Below are 12,897 nucleotides of genomic sequence, written 5' to 3'. Positions count from 1 at the left end.
GTGATAAATACTGCAGTGGCTGAACAACTGCAGACAACACTCTCCGAAGGTTGCCGCGTACAATATTGTTACTTAAATCGAGTCTCACTAAATGACCTAGTGAGCCTAAAGTGTCTGTGAAGTTAACGCAAGCATCGCTGGCCGCTACAGACAGGTTGATCATGTTACCCGAGAGATCCAGGATGGTGAGGTTTGTGAGAGTTCGTAGGAGTGGACACAGCTTGGACAGCTCTTCGGAATCGATTGAGTTAAACTTCAAACTTAGTCCATGAAGTAACTGAAATAAATTACTTCTATACAATATGTTTTTGACTGTTAGAACAATAATGATGATCATTTATTACCAATATAACAGCCCTCAGCAGTGGGTAAGCTTTTTTTTCTGAGAGAATCATACATTTTAGTTATACTGGTGAAATAAACCGACAAAAAAAGACACATAGAGAGAAAAGTAAATGTGCATTAAATAATTGAGAGACAAAATTACATGTGCATGAAATAATACATAGATACCATGGTATAAAACAGTAAAAAAACTTACTTAGTTTAAGAAATCAGAAAAAAATTAGAAATGCACATGCTTTAAAAATGTGCCAAACCATTTTTGCAAGAAAGCCTATGTAATGTTAAAGCATCAGACAGCAAAAGACCCAACAACAACAAACAAAAACATTATCAAAATTATTTTGTCCAATTCTTAAGTCAACAGTCACTAGAAATCCTGGCCATTGAAAGTATGAGGAGCTTAACAGGGTGCAGGATCACGTGACTTTGAGGGTTTCATAATAGAATGTTAATGGATGTAATCACACCGGTATGCGGTGCTTTTATTTAAATAAATTTTTATCTTCAGAATTCAAACTAGTGCTTAAAAGACAATTTTTATGCTGCCTATGGCAATATGTAATACATCAGAATTACTTTATTTAATAAGACTATGTTCTTGGCCAAAAATTTGATGTGTAATGCAATCATGTACACTGTTATGCTGCACGCAATATGAAATTTTGGTACCAATTTCAGATGTACTCCATCATTTATTTTTAAATCGAAAGTTATCGGCACAAAATGCAAGATTTTTGCAAATGTAATTCAATAACTAAAGATATGTGCATAAATAAAGTTCTTAACGGTACGCTAATATTCTGTCCGGCCCGAGTGTCAAACCCTTGTGAACTCCTTTGATACTCCACCATGTAAAAGAAATATCACAAGGCCATGCCTCAACATTAAGCTCTTAACTACGTCCCCAGGCAATGCTGTTAAACCACTTTTAGTTTGTTTCTTAAATTCTAATTGTCCAACAGGATCCAGTATGTATGGGATCATATCAGTTACCAATGATGTAATTGACAGTAAATTAATAATTTGGATTTGTCAGATACAGTTGTCAATCAAAACTCCGCAATCTGTCAATAGCTGCTTCTACAAATCTAACCAAAGTTTTAATTTATTTGCAAAATTAACTAATTATCACTTGAGAATATCACATGTTGAGCTTTTAAAACCATTTACTACAAAAATGCATGTTTGACATTTGTGATTTATATGTGAGCCTTATTCTGACAAAACTGGGCGTAATGCATATGCGTAAAGTGTCTACTCAGATTAGCCTGTGCATTCTGCATAGATTTATCTTGGACGACACTTTCATTTTAAATGGGGTTTTTTGCAAAGAAGAGTCTTATTTGTCACAAAAAAAAACTTAAAATGCAGAAAGGGTCATCCCTGATGAGCCTGTGCAGACTGCACAGTCTTAACTGGGATGACACTTTACTCACATGTATTAAGCCATGTTTCCTAAACACAGCTCATGTGATGGAATCCATGTTCTGTAGAATCTTATAGGGATATATTTAGGTCCATAAAAGGAACAGGGTGCTGTTAAAATTGGGCCCAGAAGAAAGCAGGATTAGTCTGGTGACATGTTGACTAAATTTGCAAAATCCAAGGAATCGAAATAAAACACTTTATACTAAGGTTTCAAAGAATAACCTTCACATTTGAGATTTCACAAAAAAAAAATCTTAACTAAAACAACTTTTTTTAACTTATTTTAAATGCAGAGGGAAAGCAGGGGTAAGCAAAAAAGAGAACGGTGCTGAACCTGCTTATTCCCTCTGCAAGTGTTATGGTTCAATGCAGGAAAGAAATTAACTAAACATGAGGGCCTGAAAGGCCCAAAATTGCTCACCTGAGATTCAAAGGAACTGACCTGTCCTTTGCAGCCCAAGATGCCATTAGAACAAAATGTTATTACAAACTTTCATGAAAAGTGAACAGCCTGGAAGCCACGTTTTTCAACAGACCAGAACCATTTTCATACACATCCAAAATATCATTAAAACAAATATTCTGAGAAAATAAGATGAAGATTCATAAGTCCATATAAGGAAAAATGCTCCGCCCCCTGTTTGCCATGTTTTTCAAGCATCTGGAACCATTTTTGAACTTTTCCAATATATTATTGGGACAAATCTTTTGACCGAGTCTCATGATGATCGGATAATAAATATGGCTTCTAGAGTGTTAACAAGGTTTTACTATGGCCATATAAGGAAAATGCCACGCCCACTTGACGGCCATGTTTTTCAGCAACCGAAACAATTTTCGAACTCATCCAAGATATCATTGGGACAAATCATCTGACCAAGTTTCATGATGATCGGACAATAAATTTGGCCTCTAGAGTGTTAATAAGGTTTTACTAAAGCCATATATAGCCATGTGAGCAAAAATGCCCCGCCCCCTGGAGGCCATGTTTATCAAACATCTAGAACCATTTTCGAACTTGTCAAAGATATCATTGGGACAAATCTTCTGACCAAGTGGCATGAAGATCTGACAATAAATGTGGTCACTAGAGTGTTAACAAGATTTTACTATAGCCATATATAGCCATATAAGGAAAAGTGCCCTGCCCCTTGGCAGACATGTTTTTCAGGCAAACGTAACCATTTTCGAACTCATCCAAGATATCATTGAGACCAATCTTCTGACCAAATTTCATGAAGATTGGACAATAAATGTGGCCTCTAGAGTGTTAACAAGGTTTTACTAAAGCCATATATAGCCATATAGGGAAAAATGCCCTGCCCCCTGGTGGCCATGTTTTTTAAGCAACCGAAACCATTTTCAAGCAAATCTAAGATATCGTTGGGACAAATTTTCTGACCAAGTTTCATGAAGATCGGAAAATAAATGTGGCCTCTAGAGTTTTAACAAGGTTTTACTATAGCCATATAAGGAAAAATGCCCCGCCCCCTGGTGGCCATGTTATTAAAGCAACCAAAACCATTTTCGAACTCATCCAAGATATCATTTGGAAAAAATCTACTGACCAAGTTTCGTGAAGACCGGAAAATAAGTGTAGCCTCTAGAATGTTAACAAGGTTTTACTATAGCCATATAAGGAAAAATGCCCCGCCCCCTGGTGGCCATGTTTTTAAAGCAACCAAATCCATTTTCTAACTCATCCATGGTTTCATTGGGGAAAATCTTCTGACCAAGTTTTATGAAGATCGGAAAATAAATGTGGCCTCTAGAGTGTTAACAAGGTTTTACTATAGCCATATAAGGAAAAATGCCACACCATGGTGGCCATGTTTTTCAACCAACCGGCATCATTTTTAAACTCGTCCAAGATATTATTGGAATTCATCTTCTGACCAAGTTTCATGAAGATCGGACAATAAATGTGGCCTCTAGAGTGTTAACAAGATTTTACTATAGCCATATAAGGAAAAATGCCCCACCCCTTGGCAGCCATGTTTTTCATGCAAATGTTACCATGTGCTCAGGTGAGCTTAAAAATCTTCCCTTATAATCACCCTATACAATTTTACACTTTATGTAATACTTATTTTAAACAAGAGGGTCAAAGGCCATATGCCTCTCAACTTATACCCAAAGTAGCTGAATTGTTTGCATAAGCTTTTATGATGTATCAAGAACCAAAAAAAAAATTGGCCAAAATATCATTTCATTTTTTGTGTGTAAGATATCATTAGAACAACTATTCTGAGCATGTGAATGATGATTGTCCAATAAATGTGTCCTCTAGAGTGTTCACAAGCTTTTTAATTGATTTGTTCTCATTTCAACTCAACCAATATAACACTTAGACAAATGTTTTGACCAAGCTTTATGAAGATTTGTCGATGTGACTTGTAGCGCTAACTAGCATTTCCTTAAATTGACTAGATTTTTACCCCACCCCCATGAACCAGTTTAAAACTATAGTGAGATATCATTTCTGACCTAGTGTTGTAAAGATTTTGCAATAAATATAAACATTCACAAGATTTTTCTTTAATTTGACCTCCTGACCTATTGTAATTTCCCTATTAACCCAGCTTCTGACTCAACTGACATATCATTTCTACAAATAATCTCATAATCTCTTAAGTTTCATGAAGACAGGGCAATAAATGTGGCCTCTAGATTGTTCAAAAGCTTTTTCTTTTATATCACCTAGTAACCTAGTTTTTGACCCTATGTCAGCCAGTTTCTTAATCAGCCCAGATATCATTGGGATAGATGTTCTTTCCACTTTTCATGCATATTGGATAATAAATGTGACCTTCACAGTTTATGATAGTTTTTGTATAAATTAGACCTAGTGAATCATTTTTCGAAAATTTTGTGATCCATTTGCAAACTCAATATCATTGGGACAAATGTTCTTACCAAGTTTCATGAATATTGGACAATCAATCAATAGTTTATTGGCAATCCAGCATTCTGCCTTTGGCAAAGAACATATACAGTCCACTTTCGTTATCTCGAAGTCGGCGGGAACAAAAAAAAATATCGACATAACGAGAGTTCGAGATATCCGATTAGGCGTTTTCAAAGAAAAAATGATACGAACATTTACCTTGTTTTTATCATCTTAATACCTGCTAAGTGGTCTAACTAAAGCCGTCACCGTGTGGCATAATACTCTCTACCTGATATATACGCCTTTTTCGAGGCACGATTAATTTTGCTATTTAAATGCTTAAAATGACGTTTAAAGTATTACAGAATTGCACGAACACATGCGGTTATTTTTTTTTTCTAAACTGTCGAGTAAACATCCGGTAATGTTGCTATTTAAAGTTATGATGCAATTGACGTCAAATCAAGACGAGAGTTTTCCATCTGAACATTCGTAAATCACGTTCCGGAATACTGAACTGTACATGTACATTTTGTAGTTTGAAATGCAAAGATCAATCGATTATTAGTACAGGATCAAATAAAAATGAAAAGTCATTTTGAGTCTTGTCTTTATTATCTTTATTACTCAACATCACCAGATCTAGATACAGGCTTGAATAATTCAGTTAATTCTGCAAATTTTCGATGCATTTTGGAATGTTGTTTGTTAAAACAATTAGTCTTTCGACCTTTCGGCAGGCTGTGTATTAATGCAGTCAATTTATGTTAAAGTGACAGTGAAAGTGACAGGCCTTACTCAAGTGTTAATGGCTAACGACATTACACACGTGTGATCATTGATGCAATTAACGGATCAATTTCCTACCGCACAGTATCGGGAGCAGCCGGGCGAAGCGGGACGGTGAAGTATCAAAGGAATTTTTTTTCACCTTTTGCCGACACTGGAACAGTTAATCGCACTTCGAGAGAAACCACAGTAAATACACGTAAAATCGGGAATCGGGACAAAATTTTATATCGAATTATTCGACATAACGAAAATCGAGATATGCGATGTTTATTGATATAGATAAGGAAGGAAAAAAGTTGGGACATTGAGCTTACTTCGACATATCGAGAATATCGAGATATCCGATGTCGAGATAACGAGAGTGGACTGTATACAAACAAGAGCTGACTCCATAGGACGACGTATGCCCCCAAAAACGCTTTGATAGAAGTTTTGAGCATTTTTTGAAACCTAAACGCAGATTTCGAAACCTTAATGCACACCCTAAGTTCAAGGTCAAAGGGGTCAAAATTTGTGTGCGTATGGAAAGGCCTTGTCCATATACACATGCATACCAAATATGAAGGTTACATCTGAAGCGACATAGAAGTTATGAGCATTTTTTTAAACCTAAACGCAGATTTCGAAACCTAAACACGGACCGTAAGTTCAAGGTCAAGGTCAAAGGGGTCAACATTTGTGTGCGTATGGAAAGGCCTTGTCCATGTACACATGCATACCAAATATGAAGGTATTTTGGAATCTTCAACGTGGTCTACAGTCATGTACATTTGTAGTTTGGAATCTCTAGGGAACTTTACAGCCATGTACATTAGCATTTTTTAATCTCTAAGGCAGTTTACAGCCATTACTATTGGGGTTTTGGACTCTCTAAGGCAGTTTACAGCCATTTACATGTGTGTTTGGAATCTCTAAGGCAGTGTACAGCCATGTACTTTGGTATTTTGGAATCTCTAAGTAGGTTTACAGCTCATAACTTTTTTTCAAATAACCTTGACCTTTGACCTCATGACCTGAAAATCATCCTAGGCATAAGCGTTCTTGACTTGTCATCCGGAAACCATTTTACTATTTCTGGTCACCGTGACCTTGACCTTTGACCTAGTGACCTGAAAATCAATAAGGGTCATCTGCGAGTCATGATCAAAGTACCTATGAAGTTTCATGATCCTAGGCATAAGCGTTCTTGAGTTATCATCCGGAAACCATTTATCTATTTCGGGTCACCGTGACCTTGACCTTTGACCTAGTGACCTGAAAATCAATAGGGGTCATCTGCGAGTCATGATCAATGTACCTATGAATTTCATGATCCTAGGCATAAGCATTCTTGAGTTATCATCCGGAAACCATTTTACTATTTCGGGTCACCGTGACCTTGACCTTTGACCTAGTGGCCTCAAAATCAATAGGGGTCATCTGCGAGTCATGATCAATATACCTATCAAGTTTCATGATCCTAGGCCTAAGCGTTCTTGAGTTATCATCTGCAAACCATCTGGTGGGCGGACATACGGACAGACATGTGCAAAACAATATACCCCCTCTTCTTCGAAGGGGGGCATAAATATATTTAAACAGAGACCACTGCGCAATAAATATTTATTTTTTTAAATTACAACAAGCATCTTAAACAATTACAAACTATGTAAATTTACAGCGGTTGTTCTTCTTTAACAATATCACATCAAACTCATGTATATGTATTCAAATCATGCTCATGTACCTGTAGTCTTAAAAAATACAAATTTATCCTGAGTCACAGAATACAATAGTCTTTTAAATATATACTGTCTCAAATAATCACGTGTGTATTTATGAATTTCATTGGTTAAAATAAATAATGGATACATGTCATGCTTATTGTAAACATATACTAGAAACGGTTTCTATTGAACTTGGGATAATGATCAAGACAGTTTGAATTATGACCTTGACCATGGGCAGAAAGGACAAGACCTGTACAAAACACAGCATTTGGTTATGGGAGTAAGTGACATAAAGACACATCCAGTCATCCAGGTATTTAGAAGTTCTGGAGTGTGAGCAAACACTTCCACGAATTTAATATTTAAGCTAATAGATAGAACAGTGTGTTTGTAATTACCACCAACCCAACCTATTTCTATTTAGCACATATATTTGAGGCACGCTCTGAGAAAAAGGGGTTTAATGCATGTGCCAAGTGTTGTCCCAGATTAGCCTGTGCAGTCCACACAGGCTAATCAGGAACGACACTTTCCACCTTAACAAGAAACTTTCTTTAAACCAAAAATATCATAAAAGCATAAAGTGTTGTCCCTGATTAGCCTAATTAGGCTTATCTGAGATGACACTTTACGCACATGTATTAAACCCCTTTTCATGGTTCACAGCCCATTTGTTTTTTGTTTTGCTTGTTGTGGGCGGATTGGGGGGAATTGGGGAAAATATTTACGTCCCCAGCAATCAGATAACAAGAAATCGACGGAGACGGGTGATGCTCCCCAAAGTTTTTTTTTATTGCACTATATATTCAGATAAAAGGAAACGTCTTGAGGGCACAGTAGTTGGGGGAACAATAATTTTTTAATAGAAAATTTCAAAGGGCCATAACTCTGTGAAAACTCATCCGACCAGAACCCGCTGATAATATGCACATCTCCTCTTGGTAGTGAAGCTTCCCATAAAGTTTCATTGAATTCCGGTCATTAGTTACTGAGAAACAGCCCGGACAAGAATTGCACTATATGTACAGTTAATGGAAAATTTCAAAGGGCCATAACTCTGTGAAAAATCATCCGACCAGAACCTGCTGATAATATGCACATCTCCTCTTGGTAGTGAAGCTTCCCATAAAGTTTCATCGAATTCCGGTCATTAGTTGCTGAGAAATAGCCTGGACAAGAATAGCACTATATGTACAGTTAATGGAAAATTTCAAAGGGCCATAACTCTGTGAAAAATCATCCAACCAGAACCTGCTGATAATATGCACATCTCCTCTTGGTAGTGGTAGTGAAGCTTCCCATAAAGTTTCATTGAATTCCAGTCATTAGTTGCTGAGAAATAGCCCGGACAAAATTGTGCACGGACGGACGGACGGACAGACAAAGCGGCGACTGTATGATCTCCCCAAAATAAATTTTGGGGGAGCATAATAAATCAATACAATTCTAATGAAATAAATTGTGTTCATTTCTTTTAAGACTATTTTTATAAGATATATTATGATAATTATATTTTAAAGCCACACACCTTATTTGGCATAGTAAATTTAAGAATAAATAAGAAACATATTTTATATATGCCAATTAGAATATATCTGGTGGTTACAAGGTAGTAATCCGTCTTTTTTTGCGATTAACAACTTAAAAATAATCGTGTTTGTCGAAACGGACGTATACGTCCAGAAATCCTACTTTCGGTTTTAAAAGCGGTACCCTTTGAAAAATAATAAATTATTTGCAAACTAGGCTATAGATTTAATTTTTCTAAGCCAATTATAATATATCTGGCGGTTACAAGGTAGAAATCCGTCTTTTTTTAACTTTAAAACTTAAAAATAAACACGTTTTTCGAAATTGACGCACATATGTATACGTATGGAAATCCTATTTTCAGTTTTAAAAGCCGTTTGAAAACTAATAAATTACTTGCTAACTAGGCTATAGATTTAACAACAATTTTGCACACTTTCAAATTGCATCCATATGTATTAATTAAAGTGTATTTCATTTCAAGGTGTGTGGCTTTAAACTCCTGATTTGGAATGTAGTTAATTGTGTGCTTAGTTTGAATAATGTTTTAATTGAAATGAGAACATTCTGTGCTTAAGTTAAATACTTCATTCTGCTTTGTTAATGAAGACAATTTCAACAACAGCACACCCCATGAAGGGTGCCAATGCTCTGCTGCGGTTGCAGTTTTAAATAAATGAATGCTTGTCAGAATGTGTTTGTTTTTTAGAGGTCACAGTGACCTTGACCTTTGACCTTGTGACCGAAAAATGGGTTTGGCATGTAGAAGTCATCAAGGTGCATCTACATATGAAGTTTCAAAGTTGTAGGTGGAAGCACTTTGATTTTTGAACCAATGTTACGGTTTCAGCACAACGTGGACGGCAGACGGCAGGACACGACGACTGGCTATGACAATACCTCAGGTTTTCTCTGAAAACAGCCCAGCTAAAAATTATAGTGTTCTTTATCAATAGCAAAATAATTAAATATTATGTAAGAATTGTGAATAAAAGAGATGACAGCTTAAAAAAGGGTGATTCTTTGTCCAAAATACTTTATAAAAATAACCAGTGATGGCAAAATCTGCATTGACAATTTTGTCCCACAGCATGTACAGACAACAGTCACAAAAGCTTTGTAAAAACTGGACATGTCAGCAAATATAAGATATGTCAAGCCTGATAACTATAGACAAAGTCATGACAAAGTCTGAAGGATTTCAACCATGAAGATTTTAACATCATATGAGAAGAGCACAACAATTTCATATACAAGCAAGCCTCTGTTTGGGTACATAAAGATTAAAATATTGCACCATTATATGGACCATCACCTTCTGGGCTTACACTGCCTTAAAGTAATCTAAACGGTTGATCATACTTGACTGAAGCTTTCATTGTGTTGGGTTATCTCATTAAACATTGGGATTTGTAAATCAAATTACTAGTACTTGCAGACATCATTATCTTAACCCTTTCCCACTAAAAAGAAAATTTGAAACGGCTGTATGCAACCAGCATAAAACCAGAACAGCCTATGAGTAACTCAATGGCAGTTCAGGTTTTATGCTGTTTGCTGATCATCAGTATCTTAGGATAGGCAATAAAACCTTTACAACTTGAACCTATTAACAAAGGATTTAAATAGAATGTAAGCATTTTTTATTAAGCAACAAGAGATGTGTTTGTTACAAACACAATGCCCCCTAATGCGCCGCTTTGAATTTTTGTTGTTGACCTTTGACCTTAAAGGATGACCTTGACCTTTCACCACTCAAAATGTGCAGCTCCATGAGATACACATGCATGCCAAATATCAAGTTGCTATAATCGATAATGCAAAAGTTATGACCAAGGTTAAAGTTTTGTGACACATACAATGACAGACAGACAGACAAACAGACAGACAGACAGGCGGACGAACGGACGGACGGACGGACAGACAGACACACACACACACAGACAGACAGAGACACACACACAGACAGACAGGCCAAAAACAATATACCCCCGTTCATTTGATCCGGGGGCATAAAAACAAGTATAAGCCCAAACATTTGAAAACAAATCACTTTAAATACTATTAAGCCTTCTACTGCACAAATTTGGCGGACTGCACGTGGGTAAAATAATGTGCTGATTAGCCTGTGCTGTCCTCACAGGGTTATGAGAGACGACAATTTCCGCTTTTATGAAATTTTTCATTTAAAGGAAGCATCTTCCAAACAAATATCCTGTTTAGGTGGAAAGTGTCTTCCCTGATTAGCCTGTGCAGACTGCACAGGCAAGTCTGGGATGGAATTTTATGCACATTTATAAAGCCTAGTTTTTCCACAATGTGGCTCTTTTGAAAAGGTCAGGAAATAATAAATCACTACAAGTACAATTATATTTGTACATGCACATGAGGCAAATGACAAAATATCACACTCAATGTTTTCTCATTCTGGTGCAGCCGCTGCTTCTCTCGGTATATAAGCTCGCCCAGCATGACCACAAACTCCTTCTGCGACTGGTTCTGCACTTCAGGGTCGTCATGGTAACTGTCAGTCGGGTAAGACACCCTAAGGTACTGCAGAGTCTCCAGACACGCTAGGGACACCCCAAGCTGGTATACATTGTTTCGAGAGAAGAGATTATCCTGTAGATCCAGGTACACTACCGAGGTAAGTCTCTTCATGGATTCTGACAACATGCTGCAGTTTTCATCGGAAAAACTGCAGTTCTCGAGCTGGATAAGCTTAAGGCTGGTTTTTAGGTTCCTAAGTAATGCCATCAGAGAAGACAGGCTCTGTCGTAAATTGTTATTACTGAGAAGGAGTTCACAAACAGATGCAGAATGGTGAGATACGGAAAGATAGGCAATGTCAACTGGCGATAAGCCGCAGCCTTCGAGTGATAAATACTGCAGTGGCTGAACAACTGCAGACAACACTCTCCGAAGGTTGCCGCGTACAATATTGTTACTTAAATCGAGTCTCACTAAATGACCTAGTGAGCCTAAAGTGTCTGTGAAGTTAACGCAAGCATCGCTGGCCGCTACAGACAGGTTGATCATGTTACCCGAGAGATCCAGGATGGTGAGGTTTGTAAGAGTTCGTAGGAGTGGACACAGCTTGGACAGCTCTTCGGAATTGATCGAGTTAAACTTCAAACTTAGTCCATGAAGTAACTGAAATAAATGTCTTCTATACACTATGTTTTTGACTGGTAGAACAATAATGATGATCATTTATTACCAATATAACAGCACTCAGCAGTGGTTAAGCTTTTTTTTCTGAGAGAATCATACATTTTAGTTATACTGGTGAAATAAACAGACAAAAAAAGACACATAGAGAGAAAAGTAAATGTGCATTAAATAATTGAGAGACAAAATTACATGTGCATGAAATAATACATAGATACCATGGTATAAAACAGTAAAAAGACTTACTTAGTTTAAAAAATCAGAAAAAATTAGAAATGCACATGCTTTAAAAATGTGCCAAACCATTTTTGCAAGAAAGCCTATGTAATGTTAAAGCACCAGACAGCAAAAGACCCAACAACAACAAACAAAAACATTATCAAACTTATTTTGTTCAATTCTTAAGTCAACAGTCACTAGAAATTCTGGCCATTGAAAGTATGAGGAGCTTAACAGAGTGCAGGATGACGTGACTTTGTGGGTTTCATTATTGAATGTTAATGGATGTAACCACACCGGTATTCGGTGCTTTTATTTCAATAACTTTTTTTCTTAAGAATTTCAACTATTGCTTAAAAGACAATTTTGTTATGCTGCTTATGGTAAATTGTAATACACCAGAATTATTTTATTTAATAAGTCTGTGTTCTTGGCCCAAAATTTGATGTGTAATGCATTCATGGACACGGTTATGCTGCACGCAACATGAAATTTTGGCACCGATTTCATATGTACTCCATCATTTATTCTTAAATTGTAAGTTATCGGCACAAACTGCAAGATTTTTGCAAATGTATTTCCATAATTTGAGATATGTGCATAAATAAAGTTCTTAACGGTGCGCTAATATTCTGTCCAGCCCGTGTGTAAAACCCTTGTGAACTCCTTTGATACTCCACCACCAAGAAATATCACAAGGCCATGCCTAAAACATTGAGCTCTTAACCACACAGTCAATATTCCAAAAATATTATCTTTTTGTTGGTGCTTAATCTTCCCCAAGGAATGCTGTTTAACCATTTTTAGTTTGTT

The 12,897-nt window shown here is 36.6% G+C and overlaps 2 protein-coding genes across 5 annotated transcripts in view; one reads left to right on the top strand and one right to left on the bottom strand.

Annotated features, from left to right (window-relative positions):
* Positions 1-12,897, top strand: part of LOC127870885 (uncharacterized) — a 385,033-nt gene that overhangs the window by 280,298 nt on the left and 91,838 nt on the right. The gene's annotated exons all lie outside the window — the stretch shown is intronic.
* Positions 1-12,897, bottom strand: part of LOC127870876 (leucine-rich repeat-containing protein 14-like) — a 40,801-nt gene that overhangs the window by 14,009 nt on the left and 13,895 nt on the right. For 3 of the 4 annotated variants that reach the window (XR_008044962.1, XR_008044963.1, XR_008044961.1), the window contains exon 6: positions 10,421-11,847. Coding sequence is in view for 1 of the 4 variants with exons in the window: in XM_052413452.1 (XP_052269412.1) it covers positions 11,062-11,847 (786 nt within the window). In the remaining 3 variants the exon portion in view is untranslated. Of the gene's footprint in view, positions 1-7,043; positions 11,848-12,897 lie in introns of those variants that run through there. The other variant, XM_052413452.1, reaches the window with a different exon arrangement.

The sequence above is a fragment of the Dreissena polymorpha genome, chromosome 3, assembly GCF_020536995.1.
Source record: "Dreissena polymorpha isolate Duluth1 chromosome 3, UMN_Dpol_1.0, whole genome shotgun sequence".
NCBI lineage: Eukaryota > Metazoa > Mollusca > Bivalvia > Myida > Dreissenidae > Dreissena > Dreissena polymorpha.
This window is presented reverse-complemented; position numbering and strand designations above follow the sequence as displayed.